At 40.1% G+C, this 24,661-nt stretch overlaps 1 protein-coding gene across 1 annotated transcript in view; it reads left to right on the top strand.

Annotated features, from left to right (window-relative positions):
• The window catches only part of RAB20 (RAB20, member RAS oncogene family), a 29,088-nt gene extending 5,451 nt beyond the window's left edge, over positions 1–23,637 (top strand). The window contains exon 2 of the mRNA XM_084226388.1: positions 21,623–23,637. Within this exon, the coding sequence (XP_084082514.1) occupies positions 21,623–22,143 (521 nt within the window). The 3' untranslated portion in view covers positions 22,144–23,637. The remainder of the gene's footprint in view (positions 1–21,622) is intronic.
• The last annotated feature ends 1,024 nt before the right edge of the window (positions 23,638–24,661 follow it).

Genomic DNA, 24,661 nt, shown 5'->3' with positions numbered 1-24,661 from the left:
TGGGCTTTCACAGGCTGCAGTGCAGGCAGCTGCCTGGGCTGAGATCTCTCGGGCAAGGTGTCAATGTTTAGCTGGTGAGATGTGTTAGATTCCCCCGGTAAAAAGAATTAGGTTCCCCCCTTGCTTAGTTAGGCTTTGAGGGTTTTGTGGGTTTGGTTTTGTTCTTTTTTTTCACAATTTATCTGTGTTGATGAGCGCTTCCTTGTGCACTGAGTCAAAGGCTATCTTGAGTTGAAAGTGACCCATAAAGACCGAGTCCAGTTCCCTGCTCCTGCAGGTTCACTTAAAACGAAACCATTGAACCGTGTGACCAAGAGGGAGCTCCTTGAACTCTGGCAGGCTTGGTGCTGTGGGGAGCCTGTTCACTCCCTCTCAGCCAAGAACCTTTTCCTAATGTCCAATCTTAACCTTCCCCTGATGCAGCTGCACTCCATTTCTTGGTAAAGGCTGTGAATCAGCAAACCTGAGATGGGGTGTGACTTGGTCCTCAGAGTGTGAGACCAGCCCAGGGAGCTGGAACCAACCATTGCCTTGTGTGGTGACCAATACCCAAATTGTAGGTAGGGCAGGAACATGGTCCTTCATCATATTGAAACAGAACAAAGAGGAGGATTTAGGTGACACATTTCCTCACAAGTGAACGCTGACAGTAGCTACTCTGTTTGGTATTATTCTGGTTTTGACTTTTGGAAGTAGAGGATTACAGCAGGGAAAATGAAGCTCCAGATGAGATGGTTGGGTGGGTTAGTTGAAGCCAAAGAGGGCTCTGATGCATGTGCCTTTCTGCAGCTGATGGGATTCTGGCAGTGGTTGGGGTTGGCTGTTGCTGAATGTGTAGTGAGGTATCTTTAGTTCAGGAGGTTTCTTGTTGGAAGGACATAGGGGATATCACCTCAAAAAGTGTCTTGGGTATCAGGGACCATCAGTGGGGGAGGCTGCTGAGTGTGTACCCGCACTCAACAGGTGAGAACTAAACAACATAGAGGTTGGAAATAATGGAGAATAAATCCCTTAAGTCTGTTGCTGGTGAGTCATGGCTTGGGGACCAGTTACCAGCAAGAGTCTTTGATTTTCAGTTTTTTCTATAAGTTCTTAAGACACTTTTCTTTCCTTTCTGCCCTTGGGGAAATTATTTTGCAGAATATTATGTTAGCCACAATTAGTTGCTCATGATGGTTGTATTTAAAACAACGATGGCTGAGGACCACACATGGTGTGGTTTCCTTGAGATTACTGTGCAAGGTTATAAGCTATATATTTTCATATCTTGCCAAGGAAAACCATAAGAGTGGAAGCTCAAAGGGACAGAAATTCCTGAAGAGAGCTCACTGTCAGTGAGCTCTGTATCTAAAGCCTCTGAAGCAGATTCAGAGGAAGAAATAAAAGTTTCAGCTTTAGACCATCCCTGGAAACATGGTTTTGTTGTTGTGAAACAGTGCATTGGATTACTTTTTTTTTTGGCAATGAATGTTTCCTGAAAAGAGCAGAATAACTTGGGAGGTGATTAAAAATATGAAGAAATAATGAACTGCCTGGGAAATGTCCTGGAAAAAGTTCTGTTTTCTGTGTCCAGCAATTTAAAATACAGTGATACACAAGTAAAGTCAAAGGTAACAAATTCACTGCAGCTGAAAGTGCTTTTGTATGCAAATTAAGTAAAACCACAGAAATACCTTGTCAGAGGGAATAGTGAAAAATACATATCAAAAAGAAACAGAAGACAAAAGTAATACAATTTATTCAGCTATAGTGAACTGAATTTATTGAAAGCAGAGTTTTATTTCTAATGTGTAATTTTAGTACTGACTTGCAGAGGCAAGCTAATGGGGAGGTTATGGCACCTTGTGAGTACTTGATGCAGGCTAAGATAAACGCTGTGTGTGAACCTTCTGTGCTCCAGCCCCCACGTTAAATCCCCACTTTGCATGTGGTATTTAATCATAGTGTGCAAAATGACTGAGCTGTTCTAGCCCAAGTGGGAAAGCACTCAACAGTTTGAGTAGGACTCTCCCTGAAGAGCCTCAGTGATCTGAGATGTGTGCTTGGCTAAAGCTGTCCAGGATCATGCCAAGGCATTGTGGCTCCACAAATATGAGCAATTTTCAAGAGAACTTGAGTTTGTTCAAGTTCTTGAATTGACTAAATATGCCATCTTTTAAAGTCACAGATTCTAGGCTGGAGCAATATGGAGAATCTTCCTGATAAAGAGTTTGTGCCTCTGGCATTGCATTTTTCTTCCCTGGTTACTGAAGGAAGAGGTGTATTTTGCACATGTCTGTCAAAATTGACTTAACACCTGAAAGATTAGTTTAAATACTGTCTGCTTTATGCTGAAATACTGAAAATGTATGAGGGAGGGAGACATGAGCAAGAGGAATGGTTAGTAAAACAATGTAAATGCAGTGACAAAGCTGCTCACAAAAATTGCAGATATATGGAAATTCATCTTCCTGGTGGATCAGGAGCTGGTAGGAGAGACTGTAGAAAATAAGGGTGTCCAAGAACTGGATTATTGGCTTCAGGTAAACTGGTGTCCTAGAGGGTATATACAAAGGCATAGGTGTTCTGGGCACTAAAACAAGTTACTAATGCCCTGTTGCATTCTTCAGTTTGACTTTGTGAAATGTATACCTGAGCTGTCTAAGAAACAGCAGCTCTGTCAGTTTGAGTGTGAGGGGAAAAACACAGGGATGGGACAGGAAATGTTTTTCCCAGTAGTTCTCTGTCTAGCTGAGTAAATAGTGTGGCACAGAACAGCAGAATGCTTCACAAACTGTAATATAGAGGAGAATGTATGCAGAATACCACACATTGATTCAATTGTGGGGGTGTAGTGGTTTTAATTGTTTTTTGGTTTGTTTTTTTGTTTTTTACTGGGATGCAGTCACATTCTGTAATGGAAAACAAATAGGTATTTAAAATTAGTATTGTATGTTCAGGTGCCTGAACTTAGGCAGTCAGGGTTGTGGTGTCTTTCTGTTGACTATGCAAATGCAATTAACTTTTGCTCTCAGTTGGAAGGAAAGGGACAGTGGATACTTAAAATACAAGTGTGGGGCTGGTAACTGGCTGCTGGTTGTTGTGCAGTTACTACTTGGAGCGATCATGTATGGTGAGTACATTTCTAGTTTCACCTCAGTGCATGCACATTATGGTGACACAAGTGTTAAAACCAGGGAAACGCCTAAGGAGCCTCACAGTGCCTTGGCTGACCTTCTGATACTCTATGGGCTGGTTTGAGTCTCTTTGCTTCACACTGCAATCACATCTTATATCTACATGAATTGTTTGCTTCACTGCAATTGCTGTCTCATGTTGAAGCCACTGGCCATGTGAGCTTCCAAGGGGCAGTGTTTTACTGCCTGAACTGAAGGTACACTTAGTAATCCCTCATCTGAGTCACATTTTGCTATTGCAAAATATCCAAACAAATAACCTTTGTTTGGGTCTCCATCTAGAAAAATGCTGAGTCTGTGGTGGATACATTTGGAGCCATTAAAAATTGTGGAATAGAAAGAATATTTTCCCTTCCAAGTCTGAATGATTTCCTTTCTTTCAGAGAAGCACTGGGTACAATATCCAGGGGGTTGATCAAAAGGCATCAAAGCTGTGATAAATTCCTTTTCCTGTGCTTGATTAACTGTAATTTCATATTCAGTACCTGAAGATATGCCTAGGAAATGAGATTTCAGGTTGGTGATTAAACTTAACTTATGCAAGTGTGCTACAGAGAGCAGAGGTGGTCAAAGGAAGTGAGTGGGTTTTTGCTCTTAATTTGAATTCTTTACATAAGTAATGTGCTATCCTACATCACAGGAGATTCAGGATAGCTTCCTTTAGGGCAACCAACTCAATAAATATACAAGATTTCCACACCTACCTGGGTGTGGAAAGAAACAAATCTAGAAGAGTGCTTATTAACGTGGTTTTTAAAGGGAGATATCAGATGTGTTTGTGAATTTTCTAGAATATCTTTCCATCTCTTAGGAAGCAGATGAGAATGGAAGTTGGCTTTGCATGGGCCATTAAGAAGCCATTCATGGAGGAGCCCTGCTGGGAGCCTAAAGACCTGTGTGAGCATTTGGTACAGATACTTCTCCCTGTTCCCTCAGCCTTTCTTTTTGATACACTTACATATTTTCTATACTCTGTTACACAATTTAATTTTCCTAGCTACTGCTTTTGTACTTCAGGAGATTCTTGCAAAATACAGAGAAAAGGTGTTGTCCAGCCATACAACCACTTTTACATACTTGGTTTAAAAGTAATGGTCTTCAGTGCAGTTGAAATAAAAGGAAAATTTTTGATTTACATTCTGCAGCTGATGACTACTTAGGAGTTTTTAGTCATATATAATATTCTACCATATATATTTAAATATGTGAGATTTTGTTGTGAAAGGCCTCCAAAATTCAGTTTCTGTTCTTCATCATGGGATCTGTGATCTGGGCATATAAATCTGTACATCTGTTGTTCTTTTCTTAATTGTTGAAGGTAGAAATAAGGATCTTGTTAACATTCTAGAGGGTTTTTTGTTTATATTCCATCTATCATTTGCTCTCAAAATTTTCATTCATTCAGAAAAGGGAGAAATTACCAGAATCTGTAATGGCTTATAGGTACAAAAACAAATGAAAGTAAAAGCTGTGTGTAGTTGAGTCAGCAACTTTCAAGCCTCATAAAAGGGATCATCAAATCTTGTGGTTTGCTGCAAGTGAGACTTGGGTGTTTTAAACAAAACAAAAAATCCTTACTGTTACAGTGAGTGAATTTATTTTTAATTTTTTTCCCCTTCCTAATACAGGCTGTTGCTTTTTAAAAAAACTAAATCTCCAATTTTGTGAGACTAAAAATATCTCAAAATATCTCAAAATGCTCAGCTCCTCCAATCCCTACCAGTATAATTCCTTCTTATTTTCATGAGACTGTAAGACTGTCTTTAGGACATGAGCTTTCCCTCCTGCAGCAGATAGCTTTAGGTATGATATTTGTATTGTTTCCCTTATCTCCCTTCCTGTTCTAGTGTTTTGTGTCCTTTCCGTGTTGTCCTGTTTGACTTCTTTTTTCACTTCAAGTCTTGGGACCACAGTGGCAATGGAATAGTTGTCTTCTCTTTGAGTGGCAGAACACTTTGTGACCTAGAGATACTGCCCTAATTATGGAAGAGAAGGATGCAGTGCAAGCAGATCAGTGAGCGGTTCCCTTTCCGTAAGTAGCTTCCCCTCTTGGCAGGAGGGTTGAATGGGCAGACACTGGACAGTGGTAGCATTGCTCTTGGTCACTTATTTATCTAGAAAGTTCAGAACTGAGTTGTTTATGATTTTTAGCACTGCTTGCTTTGTACCAGGTTGGAAAACCATAATGAGATGAGATTGTGTATCATGTTTCTTTAATTCTCAGATTAATGCTCCTGAACTGTGGATGTTACGTATGCTCTTAAGTGTGTAGGCAGAGAGACCGGAAGGAGAATTAAAAGGGAGAAGTAGTGGCAGAAATGTAAGGGCCATTTGTTTATCTTAGCATAAGCTCTGAAAACACAAGTTACACATCCTGTGATAAAATTATCTTAATGTTTTGAATAAGTTTTAAATACATTCCCACAAAACCCAGGTAGCAGAACTGTCTGGCACAGTCTCCCACTTCTGATACTTGCTGAAGGCAGCCCACTGGATAACCAGAACTGCCTCCTGCTTTTGACAAATAGCCACTATTTAGAAGCACCCAGTGAAGAAGATTTGAACTGAATAGAAACTGATGGTAGCTGGTAAGTAATAGAAGCAGTTATCATTTTCTTCAAGGCTTATTATGCATGAATTCATTGCTTGTGTTCTTAGTTGAGAACATGCCTATAAATAATTGAAAATGTAGAAACAAATAATGAGTGAGCCTAATGTTATGTTCCCTGTTATTAGTATGAGTTTCTCTTCAAAAAAATAAAACAGTTGACTTTTTAATTCAGTTTGCAAGATCCATGGCCTTTATTTCTACACATTTAGCCAAGTTTAAATACTTTTCAAATTGCTGGTGAAGGGTGGTTTGAAGTTAAACTCAGTGTTACAAATCAGGAGCTAGCATACAGATATCTACTGTGCCTCAGTTCCATTTCACCAAAAGATGATTTAACCTTAAATAAAGAGGCACTTGCCAAGTAACTGCAGGGGCAGACCAGTTGTGGGTATCTGCTATTGATCTGATAACAAGAGCTTCCTGAAGCATTTCAGACAACTGTGTTTTTTGTTATGCGTGTAAGAATCATTCCTCACTTTGGAAACATGTGACACAGAAGGTCACTTCTTACAAAACAGCCTGCCAGATCTCAAATGTGGTTTTTTTGTGACCTGGACTCTGTTTCTTGGAATGTGAATGTTGTGATTCGTAGATGCCTTTCCTTCCCCCTCCTCACCTAGTAGTGATCAGTGATAAATACCAGCATTTAGCTGCTGTCTTGCATTAACTTCAGTTTTGTAAAAACTAGGCCTCTAGAAGAGCTTCTAGTTCTCTTCTTTCTGTCCTCTACTCCTAATCAACCTGGAAAGATACTATTAGGATAAAAGATTTACAGAAGCAGTGCTTGAGGGGCTGCCTACATGTGAGCCTAGTAATGAATTTTCTCTTAAAAAGGAAGTGTGGCCAATATACTTGGGTCCCTTTCTACACTGCAGTGCCCCATGCGTGTACTGAATCAAACTGTGCTGCAGCTGTGGAAGAAGAGAATGATGTCTGGCTGTGTGGTAGGGTTGGAAGGTGCATTCCCATGGATATGTGACCTTCCAGACTGATTACTAAAGGCTAAAAAACTCTTGCTTTTGGTGACCTGGTGCTGTGGTAGAAATGGCCTGGAGATTCCTGAAATTGTCTAAATACTGAATTTCTTGCAGGTTCTTGAAAGCCTCTGGCTGGTGTCCTGGGATGACCCTGAAGTGGAGTACTGAGGAGTAGGGCTGGGTTCTGTTGGCCTGTCTTTGCTGCTAGTGCTTTTGAAATATTAATGGAAGGAATTATCATGAAAGCAGGGCTGATGGAAAATAGGCACTGCCATAGCTCATGCTCTTGCAGATGAATCTGGAATGGTTTGGGCTGGAAAAGGTCTTAAAAATCATCTAGTTCCAAACCCCCTGTGATGGGCAGTGATACCATCCACTTGATCAGCATACTCAGGCCCCCATCCAACCTGTTCTTGAACATTTCCAGGGAGGGAGCACCTACAGCCTCTCTGGGCAACAAGCTCTGAAGCTCTCTGTGGGTCTGTGGAAGAAAGCTAACTTACTGTGTTACCATGTGTGACTCCCATTGGGTGGATGTGCACAAAAGAGTTTAGAGCTGCTTCTTCATGGTTTGGCTTCCCTATACGTGGGGAGAAGGGAAATGACTGACAGCCAGGAGGCAGAAATACATACAATGTGTTTGGGGTTAAAGCAATAATATGGGGAAAAAAGAATGTTTCTAAAAGAGTAGACCATTTAATTTTATGTATGGATGGATACAAAATTTAATCCAAACAGGCTCTGGAATGAGTAACAATAAACTCTTTTTGTTGTCTCTAAAATGTCAATTCCCTTAATTGAGATTTTTATTAAGTTTATGGTGTTTCCTCACTCAAAAATGGTGTACTGATTGTCTTGGTATGTATGTAGTTAACCTTTCTACAAAAAATCCTTTGGGGAATTTTGGTTTCAAAAAAAGAGGCTGCAATGAACTAAGGCTATAGCAAAGTATCTAATGAGGAAGTTAAAAAACCTAACTCAGCTTAAAACAGGAATAAAGAATGAAGAAAAACAGGATGAATTTCTTGTCTGTGAGGTAGTGGGCAGACACTGACTTAACAATTCTCTGCTGAGAGCTGGCAGGAATGCTGACGAGTGGTAGAGTTTCAGAGTGCTCATTGAGATACATTTAGAAGGGCAATCTTAACTTAGCTCCAACCACCCTCTTGCTTACTCTGCCCCGTGGGGGTGAGGGAGAGAACTGGGGGAGTAAAAGTGAGAAAAGTTGTGGGTTAAGACAAGGACAGTTTAGTGGGTAAAGCAAAAGTTGCGTGTGCCAGCAAAGCAAAACAAGGAATCCATTCTCACTTCTCATTGGTAGGCAGTTGTTCAGCCATCTCCAGGGAAGCTGGGCCCCACAATGTGTAGTGTTGACTTGGGAATACAAGCACCATCACTCTGAACATCCCCCACTTCCTACTCCTTTCCCCCAGCTTTATCTGCTAAGTGTGACACCATGTGGTGTGGGATATCCCTCTGGTTAGTTTGGCCCAGCTGTCCTGGCTGCATCCCAATTTCCTGTGCATCCCCAGCCCCCTCGCTGTTTGGGTGATGTCACAGAATCAAATAGGTTGGACCAGATCTCTGAGATCAAGTCCAACCTTTGAACGTCACCATGTCAGTTACACCACGACACTCAGTGCCATGTCCAGTCTTTCCTAAAACACCTCCAGGGACAGCCCATTCCAATGTCTAATCACCCTTTCTGTGAAGAGATTTTTCCTTAATGTCCAACCTAAATCTCCCCTGCTGCAGCTTAAGTCTGCTGCTGGTTACCCAGGAGAAGAGGCCGACCCCCACCTGGCTACACCCTCCTTTCAGGTGATTGTAGAGAGCAGTAAGGTCCCTGCTGAGCCTTCTGTTCCCCAGGCTAAACAACCCTAGCTCCCTCAACCCCTCCTCATGGGACCTGTTGACCAGCACTCCCAGGTCCTTTCCAGTCACTCTGCCCCAGCCTGTCCTGCTCCCTGGGGTTGTTGCTGCCAAGTGCAGGACCCAACCCTTGGTCTTGTTGAACCTCGTGCCGCTGGTTTTGCCCCATTGATCCAGCGTGTCCAGGTCCCTCTGCCAAACCTTCCCACCCTCCAGCAGATCGACCCAACTTGGTGCTGACTGTGGACTTGCTGGAGGTAGATTCAGTCTCCTCATCCAGATAATCCAAAAATGTATTAAACAGGACTGGGTCCCCCACTGATCCCCGGGGGATACCATTAGTGGCCAGATGCCAGCTGGCTGCAGCACTGTTCAGCACCATGTCCTGGGCCCAGCCATCCAGCTGGTTCTTAGCCCAGTGAAGAGTGCTCCTTTCCAAGATGTGGGCTGCCAGCTTTTCCAGAGCATGCCATGGGAGGTGGTATCAAAGGTTTTGTTGAAGTCCAGGTAGCCTACATTGTCTTTCAGCACACAGGGATGGCCTGCTTGTGTGTCTTCAAGATTTCTTTTTTAAGGTATGTACTGGTTAAAGTATGTATTATCTATTAATTAAAGTTAAAATATGTATTGAAGTTTATGAAAAACATGAAATTTTTTAATACTGTACTGCTCAACAGTAGCTAAAATATCCCCGTGTTATCTATGCAGTTTCCCAAATCAGCAGCACAAATCCCAAAGCACAGCCCCATACTGGGTACTGTGAATAAAATTGACTCTGCCCCAGCCAAACCAGCACACCAGGCTAATCTGCCAGTTCCTTATTGAGCAATATAAAACAGTAAGTGTGGAGTGACCTCCTGGCCCTGCAGTGGCAGTCAGACTGTGCTAAAGTACACCTGGCCACGCATTCCTGCCTGAGCTGAGGACCTGCTTCTCAGTTTGAAGAGCAAGCTTTGGGAGGGGGTGTGGGCTTTGAAGGTCTCCTTTGAGAGACTCTGAAGTTAAGCACCTGGCAACACCCCCTGCTTGGAAATTGTGTAGGGAAGTGGGCTCATCTGCAGCACCTTTACCCCTGTGGAAAAGAATTGGAAATTATGGGAAAAAGTATCAATTTTCAGGTACTGCAAAGAAAAACCAGCTGCCTTTAGAACTCACCCTGCGGAAAATGATTTGTTTTCTGTAGAAGATACTTCTCTTTGAGGAAATGAATTGGTGTTCCAGCAGGTGTTAAAGCTGAAAAGCTTCTCCCAGAGGCCAGAAGTGAGTGTGTTGCCTAGGTCAGGTTGTTGTGCAGCCCAGTCCTGTAACTGGCCTCTTTGTTACTCACTGCTGAACAGGATTTGACCGTCAAGCTCTGCTGCTGCAGTTAAGTGTTCAGTAAATTGCTTCCTGCAGAACTCTTCCAAAGTAAATCCAAGGTTTCTTTTTTCCTCTCCCCTTATGATTTCCTTCCAATCATATTTTCCTTAAGGAAAGCTGCCAAATGACCACTTCTTTCTAAGCAGCAGTTTCAACTTCTCTTTTAGACACATAGTTTCCAAAGAATTTTACATTGATGCTTTTAAACTTACTTAAACTTCTAGTTTCATTATTTCATTCCATCTCTCATTTCAGTAGAGGCATATAAGAACTTAATGGATTTAACTTAATTAGCTTAATTTAGTACCCTGATACATTTTCAGCAGACACGGCGTTGATGCTGGATTTCAGCTGGAGTTCTGGTGGAGCATTTGCTTGTAGATAGGATGGTAGTGTTTCATCAGTCTGTTTGGCCCTTATTTCTTTTGCCAGATATCAGTGTTTAGATAAAACATTTCCCTTCACAGCTGTGAGATTTCAGAGAGAAAGAGTTAAAAACTGGTGTCATTTTTTCAGATTGTGTTGAAGGTGCTCCTTGTGGTACACTTGCCTGTCTGGCAGGCCTAAGATTGGTTCTGTTCATCTTTTACAAGGCACTGCCCTTCCAGGCTGCTGAAAATAAATGAAGTGTTTGAATCTTCTGGGGTTATCTCCTTTTTCAAGAAATGAACACAGTATATGAAGAAAACAAAATTAAATGAATTGTTTGAAAAAAGTAAATCCAGCTAGCTAAATGTAAAAGTTACTCAGGGTTGTAGAGACATCAGTGAAATCTTTAGCTACAAATAGTTGGTTTTTTTTTTAATGTGGGTCTAGCCAAGGTTTTTGTTGGCAAAAACATGTTATGTGGTGTGGTTAGGAGGTTTTCTCTGTGTCTCTGTGTAATGCTTTGTATTGCTAGACGTAATATGGTGAAGTTTAAAATTTTGGATAGAAAGCATATTTGTGTTTTTATGAAATGTGATAGCTTTGGATGGAAAGCATACTGTTTCTATGGCAACATCTGTTTTGAAATTAAAATTCTTGTGAGTTCAGAAGCTCAGTCTTAATTTCACTATTAGAATTGTAAGTCATGATTTATTCTTGGCGGCAAGAAAAATAATTTTGCATTTATGTAGCAGAACAAATTCCAGGTATTCTTTTGTTCCAGAAAAGCTGAAACTAGTGGGCTAAATCTTGCAGATAATAGGAATCTTCTCTGATATTTCTTCTCCTTTATGTAGGCATTGTGCAACTGAAGGCATTGCTGATGATAGAAACCCTAAATATGCCTTTAGTCCAAAGGCACTGAGTTATGTCTCTTTATAACATGACAATTGCAGCTAGAAATATACAGACTAAACAAACATATAAGGCTGCAAATGAAGAGAGACTGGTGTTATGGGGTGCTGGCAGCAGGTTAAGCTAGATTCATTGGGCAACAGTGTGTTTTGCAAGGTCCCTTGAGCTGGTAGTAGATGGCAAACCAAGCTCTTGGTACCTTGTGCTGTCCCAGAACCTAGGAGCTGTTCTGGAAAGGACAACAAGTGCAGGGAGAGATAAAAGTCATCAAGAATTTAGGTAACACTGTGACTTCAGTGAGATTCTTTTTACATTCTCAGTAATAAAATAATATGGAAAGGTGGGAGAAAGGAGCTCTGGGTAGGGTTTTTAGTTCAGAGAAATATGCCAGAGGCAAAGACTCTGAGTGAAAAAAAATACTCATTTCTCTGGCCTAACAAGAAGGAGGTTAAGCCATAGGGGAATACCTTTTATGAGGACTGTGGAGTTTTTCTGGGATTTGGGAAATGTGGTGGTTTTTAGTTTGGTGTTTGAAGGAGGGGTATTTGTTTTTTGAACAGATTACTTTGTAAAGGTGAAATCTATAAAAACTCAGAATCTGAAAGCTGAACTCCAACAAACTAATTGGTGAGATACTAACTTTCCTTTCTTTAGATACTTTATAGAATTCAAATTCCTGCTAAGTGACAAGACAAGGACTGAGTGAAATTCTATCATCTTTATTATGCAGGAGTTAAAATTTGAATGAGGATTACACTTGGTCTCTGATCATGCTCTATAAATGTTTTTTTTCCTTTATGAATTTTTTTTCCTCTCCTCTTTTATTCTCTCCCACGTAAACTTGGTCTCCTTTCATTGAGTGTGTCTGACAAGTCTGTCTTTGGGAACCAGAAATGCAAGCCTTCACTACCAGTTATGGAATGAAAATGGACAAACTACTCTTCAGGGCTGGATTAAAAAAGTTTCTGGGAATATTTAAACTAATTAATGATCAAATAATATGGAATTTGACAAGATGACTGAGGAATGTTTATTATATTTGAGCTGCGGGTGAGAAGGCTTCATCTGTGGTAATTGGCTTTTTTGGATTCCTCTGGGACTCAGAATGCTCTGCAGGATGTAACTGGCACCTGTATAAGCTGCTAGGCTCTGCTATTAGTTTAGCTGCCTTTAGAAAATTAAGCTTTTACTTAAAAGCAGATTTCTCTGTAAACCATCACACTAACTCAACAAAACTAGGAAATTTTTACCCATGTTTCAATTGTTGGTTCTTTGGAGGTGTGCTGTGAATTAAAGCTACATGGCTTTTGAGGCTTTTCTTCCACACATCAGAAAAAGGTGGTAACTAGCCTTTTATTTTGGAGTTTCTATCAGAACATGCCTACATTGATAATCTTCTTGGAGAATACAGAATAAAACTAATCTGCAGCAAAAAATTCCCAGTATTTTCTGTTTTGTGATTCTTATCAAACAGGGGTTTGTGTGTGCCTTTTTGTGAAGAAAAGCATATTGCAACAACCCATATTCTTCAGATAACACTCAGATGATCCTGTAAATCATTAACCACATCTTGCAGAGTTTGACATGTGATGTGCAGCACACCACGCTGGCATTCTTGCATAACTTCTCAGTGTGTTATTTGTCCTAACAATAAAAGGCCCATTTAAGTGAACTTCTTTGGAAGAATTGTTTTATGTGAATTGTGCCAAAGTATCACTTTTGGAATGTTAATTGAATTGATGGTCTAATAAAAATTAAAGAGTCAGTTAAAACTGCTTGACCTGTTGGTATACTTCAAGTTTGACGAGGGAAAGATGTTCTTAGAAAGGTCAAGGGTATAAAGGGGATTTTTCTCCCAACAAATCAGGGCTTACTTGAGTGGCTTGGCCTATAAAAACAGGAAACACAGCCAAAATAAAATTATGAGCCTTTTTACTGGTGAGAACCATAAAGAGGAGCACATTAATGGTAGTTTGTGCTGTTGTTTATTTCAGCCAGTTAAGATGGGATGGGATCTTGCCACTGCATACAAATCTTCAGGGCAGGTGTCAAAATGGTTGGGCCAGACTTTTCAGTAGTGCCCAGTGTTGGGACAAGGGACAGAAGGCACAAATCAAAACACAGGAAGTGTAATCTAAACATTAGGAAAATCTTCTGTACTTTGAGTGTGATAGAGCACTGGAACAGGCTGTCCAGGGAGGTTTTGTATCCTTTTTATCTGGAAATGTTCAAAACCTGCCGGGAATTATCTTGTGCAACCTGTTCTAGGCAAGCCTGCTTCAGCAGGGAGGTTGGACTTGATGATTTCCAGAGGTCCCTTCCAACCCCAACCATCCTGGGATTTGTGTAACTTTCCTTTTGTAAATGCTCTAAACAAGCAATAGCTTGAATCTGTAAAGAAATATAGGCAGCATTAATTTAAGCAAAGTTAATAATCCTTTTTAAGGGAAGACTTGTCTTTCAAGAGAGTAGGTGAAGTGGGTGGAATTTTAGTACAAATTGTTCTGCATATTTGGTATTTGTTGGTCCTTGTTGAAACACGTCCTTCAAATCTTATTTATGGCATATTAGTTAGCTTTAGTTTAGTTGTTATACTTTCATGGGAGAGGAAAGAAGTAGGCTAAAATAAATCTGCATAAAGCTTTTTTCATTAAAGGTATTACTATTCTCATGTATAAAGTACAGTGGAATTTCCATTTCCAGTAAGTAATCACCCCATTTTTCGTTATTTTAGATGCCTTCTAGTAATTCTTTTTGTTTATAATTATTCTGAATTAATTCCTTTTCCAGACACACTGATTGTAGTGATTTTTTTTTATTTGTGTAGCAACACAATTTGTGCTTTTGGTACTCTTAGATAAAGCAGAGGAAGAGTGAGCTGCATTTCTTAATGCACACAGCAGGTGCTGGTGCAGACCTTCTAGAGGGTAGTTTGTCTTCTCTTAGCAGAATCTTAATAGCTAATTTAGATGCCCAAAAGGATGTTGGCTTTGTTATGTAAAGGAATGGAAATAAAGGATGAGCTTTATTTTCTCCCTTGCATATTGTATTAGAAGCAGAATCCCTAGTAAAAGGCCTTGATGCTTAGCAATGCTATTAATTTCATCCAGCTTTTCCTGAAACCTGTTGTAGCTTTTCCTCTTATTCCATGGAGAATATATTAATATCTAAGTAAAGTAATACTTAAGCTAAGTATTCCTGAATAAGTTTGCTTCCAAAGAGAAAAGAGTTATGCTCTTTTAAAAAATGTGTTTAAGAATTAGCCCTTTCTCACAGCCCTTCACGTACTTATCTCTTTCCTAGATTTTTCCTAGATTTTTATTTCTATCTTAATTTAGATTCCCTATTAACAAAGTTGACATATATTTTCGGATGTGTTTTATCCCAGACACTGTTGGATCACTGATGGTAGTTTAGTAGTCTTCTAAAAAAAATCTCTCTTTAATATTTTTATTTATGTAAAAGGTACAGCTTAATCTTTCAGGATAAAAGTCATACTGTGCAACCATAGCTCATAAATTTTGGATTATAGTGTCAAGGCATTTCCTGTTATCAAAACTTTCTCTGCTTCCAGTTAGATGGCTAGTTGGATTTTCTTGAGTAACTTTATCCAGTTGTCCAGGCAAAAATCAGATCTATTAAACTGAATTTTTAATATTGGATAGAATTCTGTTCTATAGCCTGCCAGTAGATTGTATGAAATTTCTGAATGTGAATTCAGTGGGGACTAGGTTATAGTGACATAATGTAATACCACTTCCAGATCAGGAAAATAATGTTACATTCCTCCTGTATAACAGTGCTCTGCAGCCTTGAGATCTGCCTTTTATTCAAATGTCACGGAGTTAAATGTATTAGAAAGCATCTTCTGCTTCACTGCTCACGTTGCATCAGGCTTTCTCCTCTGTGGCACTCAGCTCAAATGCATCGTTGGCTCCTCTGATTCTGGGACGTGCCTCCATTGGGATATTATGATCTTTTTATGGGATGAGATTTGTAGCACTTGGAGCAAATGTCCAGAGCATATTTGCCTTCCTGACCACCAGCCTCCAGGGGAGGAGAAGCAGCTCCTGCAGTACATTTCCTTTATCTATCTAAAAGCAGCAGTATAAATACCTAAATGCTGTCAGGCTTGGCTCTTAGCTTTGGATCTAAGCTTGTGAATAGCCTCTGTGATAAGGACTCAGTGTGTGTGTGTAGGTATTGGTAGGGAGAAGGAATCTTGCAACACCATGGTGCTTTTACGTGTTTTTGTGTTTTAAATCAGAGCGAAAATAAAAAGGTTGTAAAGACTGAAGTTGTGTTAATTGTTTCTATTTATTTTAAAAGTGTTTTTAAATAACTTCCATTTTCTAAGACCAGACCTAAGGGTGTTTAAGTAATTCATAGAAAATGATTGTGCAGTGTGCAAGTTCTAGTCTTTCTAGTCATTGATTTTGTGTCCAAGGGGCACATTTGTTAGTGGAAGTGTGGTATTTCTAGTACAATAATTAAAGCTGACTGGAGGACAGGGCTCAGTTTGATTTCTTGTCTTGCCTAAGTGAGAAGTGAAAGACTGCTTCTGGTTCGTGTGGGTTGTTTTCTCACACTGAGCTGCTGTTTTGCAGGAGGAGATTTAGGAGACTAGAATAATTCATGTTTGTAGAGTGGGGATGTTTGCAGGGTCTTGGCAATTCCAGACTCCTTCAGAACCCAAAGTATTTGCTCATTAAGTAAAAACTGCATAGATTTAAGGGAAGAGATGATTTCTTTCACAAATTTAAGTCTTCTATTACGAGATAAAGATTCTCGAGGTAACAATTCAGAATAAATTGTGTTTAGAAGTGGAGTAAGCATGTCTCAATCATGTATTACTTTGAACCCACTCTCTTGACTATTTTTGATGTTTTCTCTTTGGAGAGCTTTATGAAAGAATTTTCCTTTGTTCATTGTTCACTTAGCCATGTGGTTGCTATTTTCTTCTTCCATGTGTAGCTCTTTCTACTTTAAAACATGCAAGTAAAGCCCTTTGGGTATTAAGATCACTACTCTCCTATGTTTATGTTATATTCTGCTTTGGCCAAGACATACACATCTAATTTTAATAACTTAAATGGAAGCTGCTAAAAAAGGGCACAGTTCATGCCATGAATGTTGATTCATATCTAAGTAATGAGTATAAACAAAATAAATGTCATCTTTTTTAGCAGAGCTAGACATCTGTTGCATACTGAAGCTTCAACATATGCAAGTGTCTTCTCTAATGCAGCTCTGTGAATGTATAATACTGGGTGAAGGTGGAGCTGAAATGAATTTTATCGTTACTCAACTGTAATTGTTTTTGTGGTTGGTGGTTGTTTATTTCTGGGGAGAGGTGGGGGTGTTGTGTTGGAGTTTTTTATTTATTTGGATTTGTTGGTTTAATTATTTAGTTTCTCTCCATCTCAGAGACTGTCATTCAATGGGGAATTTTGTGTTGAAGAGAAACCAAATGTTGGCATTTTTCTGGCAGATCAGGAAATCATGTATTCTGACAGCTCCTGGACATGTAGGAATTGGACTCTCCAGTCCTTTGTGACTCATGTTTCCACAAATTTCTATTTATGCAATCCTTGTTAATCCTTTGGGATGGAGAGCTTTATTTTTATCCCCAAGTAACCACAGATGCAGTCCAGTTCTTAACAAAGCTCCTGACTTCAAGGGAAACATGATAAAGCCACCTACAAGAAATAAATACCAACCTTGAACAAGGTAATGAAGAACCCTGACTTCTTCACTCTCAAAACTTGACAGCCTGACTCATATGTGGGCAGGAGAATTTTCCTGAAACCTTTAGGGGCCTTTACTGTTTGTTCTTTGGTAGTCATTACATATCTTGGTATATGTGCACAAATAGAAATCTCAGTTCCTAGCAAAATTGTTTCCCCTGATGTCCTTTAAAGGGTCACAACTTTACTGCCTTGTCTGTGAACAGAAAGAAATGTTGTTCCCCTTTCAAAAGGGATCTTTGTCTACCCTTGTGATTGTGAGGATGTTCCTGGTGAGGTAACTCAAGAGCATAAGGGTCACCCTTTGAACCTTCATCTACTGCAGCTGAACCCTCAAAGCTCATTTCTTTCTAATACTGATTGCTGTGCTGTGTCATGGGTGTCATGCTTTCTCTTTTCTTTCCTCTTCCAGCTATCTCCCCAGGGTAGAGTTCCTATCCCTGTCTCTGTACACTCAAGTTCAGACTCCTATAAAGCAGAAAGAGAATCTGAAAGACAAGCTAGCTGATACCTTGTGTTTCTGTCGATTCCTCTCTACTGTTCAGATTACAGTACTGCACAAATCACAGTGAAAAGCCTTGGAAGGTCCCTGGTTCATAGACTGAGCACTTCCTGGACAATTCTGCAATCTTGTGCAATTTTAACACAATGGTGGCATGCCTCTGTAGCCCACATTTGTGTACTTTTCCCCACTACATATTTACCTTAGGAACTGAGTTGTGCTGCCACTTAGACTATGATATCAGAATAGAAACAGTACTGTTTTCAGTACTTCATTGAAAACATTTTTAGCTCTTTAATAGTTGTTGTGTTTTATTCCCTCCAGACTGAAAGTAACAGCCTGCTTTGTATTCTTGTACATGCTCAACACTGAGAGATTTAAAACTTCTGGTAGAAGCTGTGGTGAAAGCCTTTGGAGAGCTGGTAGCTAAGGAACATTCGAATCTGGCTTCTGGTCTCATAAACATACACAGCAACTTCATGGGCTCCTTTGGATACCACCCTCAGGGGCCGTGGGCAGGTGGAGATCTGAGAGCAGCATTGAGATGCTGCTGTTGTCAGTGAATCCCACAGGAAGGGATTGGGATGCTTGGATGGGCCGTGGTCCCATCCAGAGTAAGCATTCACAGGGGCTGATCCTTCCAGCTGAGAGGTCAAAGTGCAGTAGGAGGTCTTAAGTTCAAGCCTTAGTACACTTTAAATCTAGCCTTGCTTATTTATCAAGCCAGCCTCTTGCAAGCTCTGCTTTCCCTTCTTTCTCTGTTAGGTTCACTATGAACTGCATGGTACTGGGGTCCATTTGGCTCAAAACTCTCTGATTTGTTTACGACAACCATCGCAGGGCTTTGAAAATGCTCGTTGGTTGTGCTGCCCCTCTGAGTGGCTGAAGTCTCCAACAGGTCTTCATATTCTTGATGGAAGACCTTCTAGAAAGCTGGTGGTGCTGCAGATAGGGATACAGCTGTAAGGTTGTTGAACTGCTCTAAACACAGCAAAATAGAAACATGAAAAGGAAATGAAAATTAGTTTTTCATTGCTTGGTTTCCAGAATTTTCCCCGATGTTGTGCCTTTGTGGTTGATTTGATGGTTCTTGCAATTCCTTTGACTGCAAATTATTTTATAGTTCTTTCACTCTTCTCTATTACCTTTATTTTTTTGAAAAGGCAAAATTGTTTAATTGCTGGTTTCAGGGCTTACCACTTACTAATTGTATAAAAAAAAATGTGGTTGGAGTGGGACCAGATGGGTCCAGAGGGAAAAATACCTGGCCATAAGACAGGGATGGCTGTTCTTATGCAGTAAGTTTTTTGTCCTAATGTCTGATACTATTTTGCCTGACACCTTGAGGACATACATTAGTTTAAATACTTTGTGTGGTTTTGGGTTTTTTTTCTATATGGAGAGTTGTTCCAGCCTGTAAGTGTCAGAAGAGGTCTCTGCAAGGAAACTGCTACAAAAATACATTGTGCAGTTTTTTCTGCAGGTTGATTGTGCTGTGGAGACTATCCATAATTCCTTTGATATAATTAGTTCCTTAGGCAAGGTAAATTCTTACTGTTTCTTTCCCCCTTTCAACAATATATTAGTTAAAGAAGTAGTCAGTTGCTAGTTGCCCTGTAAAAGTGTCATGCTTTATATTATGCTGTGCAAGATTAGATTAGCATACAAATGCCATGAAACAAGTAATACTATTGTTCTACTGCTTGGTTGCTGTAGCAAACAATTCTGGGGGCTGCATTTTATGTTTTAGGCATCTGAAGTGGGAGAACAGGGGGAGATACATGTTCCATTGTGGTTTCCAGACCACAGTATAATCAGGGTTTGGATGAGAATAAAATTGGTCATGGTGCAAACTTTTATTGAAAACTTGGGGACACTTAAAGACTCAGTTGCAGTGCAGCGGGAAGTACAACTTTAACATGAGATTGGAGAAGAAAGCATTAAAGGACTGATCTCCTCCATCCCCTGCATCCTAATCTCCCTTGCCCTTACTCAACATACCTAAACAAGGGTATAGCTATATTTTTTTTTAACTTCCTTTTTTCCTACCTCCCAGATCATGAGTTAAAGAATTTATTTTTATGAGGGAAAGCAAATCAGAGGTTATACAAAATTGCACTGAAGTAATTTTCCATAAACTTTGCCTAATGATTTTCTGAATGCTGTTGACTGAACTTTTGACGTCTGCAATGTTTTCTAAGTGCTATTACCAACTTTTCACTTTGCGGGAAGGTATTTAAATTACATGCATGATGTTGATGTGAAATCCTCATTTTCTGTGTGACGAGAAAGTAACTGAGGAACAACTATTTATTTTTTCTCAGCATTACGCCTGAATTTATAGACATCTGTTTCTACCCTTTTTTCCAGTCATTCACCAGCCTGAAAATCCCACAATTTTTCCTCATGCAAATGATTCACATACTTCTGAGCATTCTCCCCAGCTTCCTTTTACACCTCTTTATAGTGAGCTCTGCACCTTTCCAAACCTCTCTCTCTGGCAGTTGCCAGAGTTTCACTCAGTGTTAAAAGTGCAGTGAGATTTGGATTTCATGTTCTAGCTTGAGGTTTCCCAGATCTGTTTTACTGATAATGATGAGCACTGTTTCTCTTCTGGCAGCTGTGGAGTACAGTTCTGATGTTTGTTGAAGGACTGACTGCAGTTCTGTTCCCCACTGGAGGTAGATTTTGAGTTCCTTTCACAGAGTGCATGTTCATGTGCAGATGTGTTTTCCCAATGTGTGCTGATCTGTATTTTTCAGCATTAATTTCTTCTGCCTTTCCTCTTCCAGTGTCATTTACAAGGATTTCATGATGAATCATTGATGATGATGAAATAGCTCATGGTGGTCAGTAGCTTTGTGCAGAAGATGAATGTAACCAGATCTCTTCCAGATTTTCTATAAATGAAGGCTCTATGCAAAGGGATTGTATGAAAAGAGTTGGAAAATGCTGTTGATTTTTAAATGCTTATAAGCATGTAGTTGGCTCTTTTTTTCTCTGTTGATTCACACTTATGTAGTGACCTAAGGCTGACTCTGATGGCTGGAAATCTAGTGTGTTTTATCTTTTTCTTGATGCAGTTTTGGATAGTAAAGCATACAGCATATTCTACAGGGAGCAAGTATTTGGGGAAGGTAGCAGTTCTCAATAGGAAGGAAAGCACAGTTTGTCTTCTGCCTAATTTTCTTTAGTCCTGTTGCAACTATTAAAGAACATTATTTGCTTCCCAGGATTTAAAGAAGAATCAATTTTGTCTTCCAAGAAATGAAGTTGAAGGACACCATCAAAGCTTACTTGGAGGTGCTGGAAGATAGTCCCTGAATGAGGAGAAAGAAATGTTTTAACTGTTGGTTATTGAGCAATGGCCAGGGCAACTTAAAAGATTAATTTATCTTAGAATGTATCAGGATTTTCTGTATATTGTGTGTTTAGTACTCTAAAAAATGTGTGGAAACCAGTGAAGGGACAGATGCATATCTCTACAGGCTGGATACCACAAAACACTTTTCCTGTAAAGCCAAGGTACCTGAGAACTGTGGGAATGTAGCATCAGACCACATGGCTTACAAAGTCGTTCAAAACTTAGGAAGAAGTGGATTACTGATTTTGATACAGATTTCGGAACTAGATGTACTTGAAAATGCATGCTGGATTTTATAGGAGTAATAGATTCTAGCAGAACTTAAAACAGTAGAACTTTTTTGTTTGTAAATGGTGAGGTAGATGGATGGGCCATCTGTGGGTGCAAGCAGGGTAGTAGTTAATGTGACGGAAATCAACTAGCGTGCGATGTAATGAAAAAGAAGCCAGGTTTTTTTGCTCTCTGCAAGTATGAATGCTACATGAGCTTCCTTGTTCACTGGTCTCTACAGATTCCCTTCTCTGAGACCGAGCAAGCAGTTAGCAGAACTGTTCTGTGGCACTGTTATGGAAAACCAGAAGGAGAAACCCGAAAGTGCTACAAATACCGCATTTTTATCTTCACTGCTTCATCCAGACTTGTGAAATTGGTTTAAAATTCCTTAAACTCTCTTACTTGGTTAATGATGTGTTTTCCATTGCACTAACATTTGCTGTGTTTAAACCTTTGCCAGGACGGGAGCAGTTCCATGGCCTCGGGTCTATGTACTGCAGAGGAGCAGCTGCCGTGATCCTCACGTACGACGTGAACAGCCTCCAAAGCCTGACAGAGCTGGAAGAAAGATTCTTGGCTCTGACGGACAGTGCAAGTGCTGACTGCATTTTTGCTATTGTTGGAAATAAAGTTGACCTCAGCGATGACTGTACTTCAGCGCCGGATGAAAACAGACCTGGGAAGTCGGGTGCCAGCTGCGGCTCAAAGGTGCGGAAACAAGTGCGCGCAGAGGATGCAATCGCGCTCTATAAAAAGATTCTGAAATACAAAATGCTAGACGAGAAGGATGTTCCAGCAGCTGAGAAAATGTGTTTTGAGACCAGTGCAAAGACAGGATACAAGGTGGACTACCTGTTTGAAACTGTGTTCGACATGGTAGTCCCGATAATCGTACGGCAGAAAGCTGAGGGGCCGCCGCAGACCGTAGACATCACGGACTACAAGCCAGCCAAAAGGACAAAATCAGGTTGTTGTGCCTGAACCATCGATGTGACGTAGAAAAGGGGAGGGATTTTTCACTCCAGCAAAATGAGGAACATGAACTGCTTGCAGTTGGCTAGAAAGGAAAAGTCAAGGAATAAGTAGACTAAAATGATGTATGCAAAAAAAAGAAAAAAAAAGAGAGAGAGAAACAAATAAATCTTCTGACCATTAAAGGCTTCTGGGAAGCTCTGTGTATAAAAAAATGGGAATGCAAGTGAAATTATGGAAAAAGACTTGCCAGTTTCCATGGGCTCTGAAGAAAAGTGGTGTGTTATTAGAATGGGTAGTGACAATCATTTGGACAGATTTGAAAGATTCTGATTTTTAGTGACTTGCCATTTCATGTTGCATGTAAATGATCTGTTTGTGTACTCTTGAAAACTTTCATATGATGATCTTCTTTTCCCTTATGATGCTGACTTTGGAAGACAGAACACACAGTACTTTTTTATTCTTAAGGAAAAAAAGAAAATCCAGGTGTATTTATATTTGTAGCTAATAAATCAATTGCAATCTTTTTATGTCAGACATGACAGCATACGATTTAGAAGCTGAACTATTAAAATCACTGTGGATATGTACCGTTCATTTGGAGACTTTATTAATGAGAATTCTTCTTCCATAGTGGGCTTTCATGTGTTTACAAGCAGTATCCCAGCTCTTGCTGTTCTAATTGCAACGTGCATGAGGAAGTTTTTTTCTTTCCTTCTATTTTTCCCTTGTAATTCTTTTTAATATAGGTGGGTTTTGGGGAAGAAATCAATCTTATTTTGTCTGTATTTTTGTAAAAGCCTTTAGGGGTATCATTGTGTTCAGCATCTGTGTTCTGTCTCCTTTCCCACTCCTTACTTGTTCTCAGGCAGAGCTGCAGCTTTGATTTTTATCAGCTATGCATGACATTACTACCTGGAGTAGTAATTACCTCTACCTGGAGGGAAGTGAAGACTGGTGTTTTCTGATGTGAAACAGGCTAATGCAGGAGGAAGGGAAGAAACTGCCTTTTGTGGAGTAAAAGGCCCATGGAGGAGCAATAATGAGGTACAGGTTTCTCTCCTGAGGGCAGTAAAAAGGCGTGGCTAACACTTAATGCAGCTCCTGGAGTTTCCCAACCCTCTCAGCTACTAAGAATGAATCTAGTGACCCGGGAGCTCACACTGAACTGAGGCAGAGTGAAGAACTTCTAGTTTTTAAACACACTCTGAGACCCACCCCCATTCCTCCCAAAACCAGCCAACCACTCAACCCCAAGGATGCAGCTTGCATATTTTCAGTTTTGCGAGCTCCTGTGTGGGGACTTCATCTTCCTTAGGTGCCTCTGGTACAATTTTATAAAACTAAGGGTTGGTGGTTCTTATGCTTTGTCACTGCCTCTCTCTGTCCCACCCAAATCACAGTTGTTCCATACATAGGGAGAAAATTCCTAAATAAATATTAAATTAAATTTTTACTAAATGTATTTAAAGCACTTTTTTTTTTTTTTGGAAGTACATCCTATTGAGTGAATTGCTGCAGAGCAGTAGCTCCGTTTTCTGCTTTCAAGTTAATTCATAGTACACATGTAGAGGGGTAGAATGGCTTGAGAGAAACCACTCAGCATTAAATAATGTAATCATAGGTTTGGGTTTGAAGGGACCTTTAAATGTCATCTAGTCCACTTCCCCATGCATTGAGCAGGTAGGTGTTCAATTTGATCAGGTTGCTCAGAGCTCTGTCCAATCAAAACTTGAATATTTCCACAGATGGGGCATCTGCCACCTCTCTGGGTGGTACCACAGGTGCAACACCTGTTGCAGTGTTTTACCAACCTCATTGTCAAAATGTCTTCCTTATATTTAGCCTGCACCTGTCCTTTTGTTTAAAATCAGTAACCATTTCGGTTAACCCTTTTGTTTAAAATCATTAACCATTTTGGTTTAAAATCATTGACCCTTTTCCTATTGCTACAGGCCCTACTAAGGGTTGTAACCTTTTGGGTTTGCCAGTGGCTTGCAGACACCTACCAGTCTGTCAGAGACTAAACAGCACCTGAGCTATGGTATTTTAAAGTGTGTATAATTAGAAACCTTCTAGCCATTAACAAAATTCCAGGGTCAGTGTGTAGTCTTCCCTCAGGACTGGGAAGAGACAAACAGACAGGCTACACTCTCAGTTTTGTTGGTTACCAAAGGGTTCTGCAGACACACCTGTGAGAAGCCCAGCACTGGCTTTCCTGTGTCTGTTGACAGCTGAACCTGCAACACATGCTGATTGCAAGGTCAGGCACTTTGGGAGATGCCTGGGAGCTGTGCATCTAGAAGGTACAGAATAGGAAAAATAGTTGTAAATTTAACATCCAACACTTCTTAAGGTGTAAATATTTGTAATTCTGTTGCACCAGTGCTTGATTCATATGAGATGTTAAGTAATTCTTAGTCTTTCTAAAAGCTCCAACTTGGGTGTTTTCACCAAATGAGGTGACACAGGAACCAGTCTTGTGGGCTGCACTCTTGCCCTCAAGGCTGCACTTGTCTGGTAT

Source organism: Fringilla coelebs, assembly GCF_963513975.1.
Source record: "Fringilla coelebs genome assembly, chromosome: 2".
NCBI classification, from domain to species: Eukaryota; Metazoa; Chordata; class Aves; order Passeriformes; family Fringillidae; genus Fringilla; species Fringilla coelebs.
Note: the sequence above shows the minus strand (reverse complement) of the source record. Positions and strands in the feature narration are given on the sequence as shown.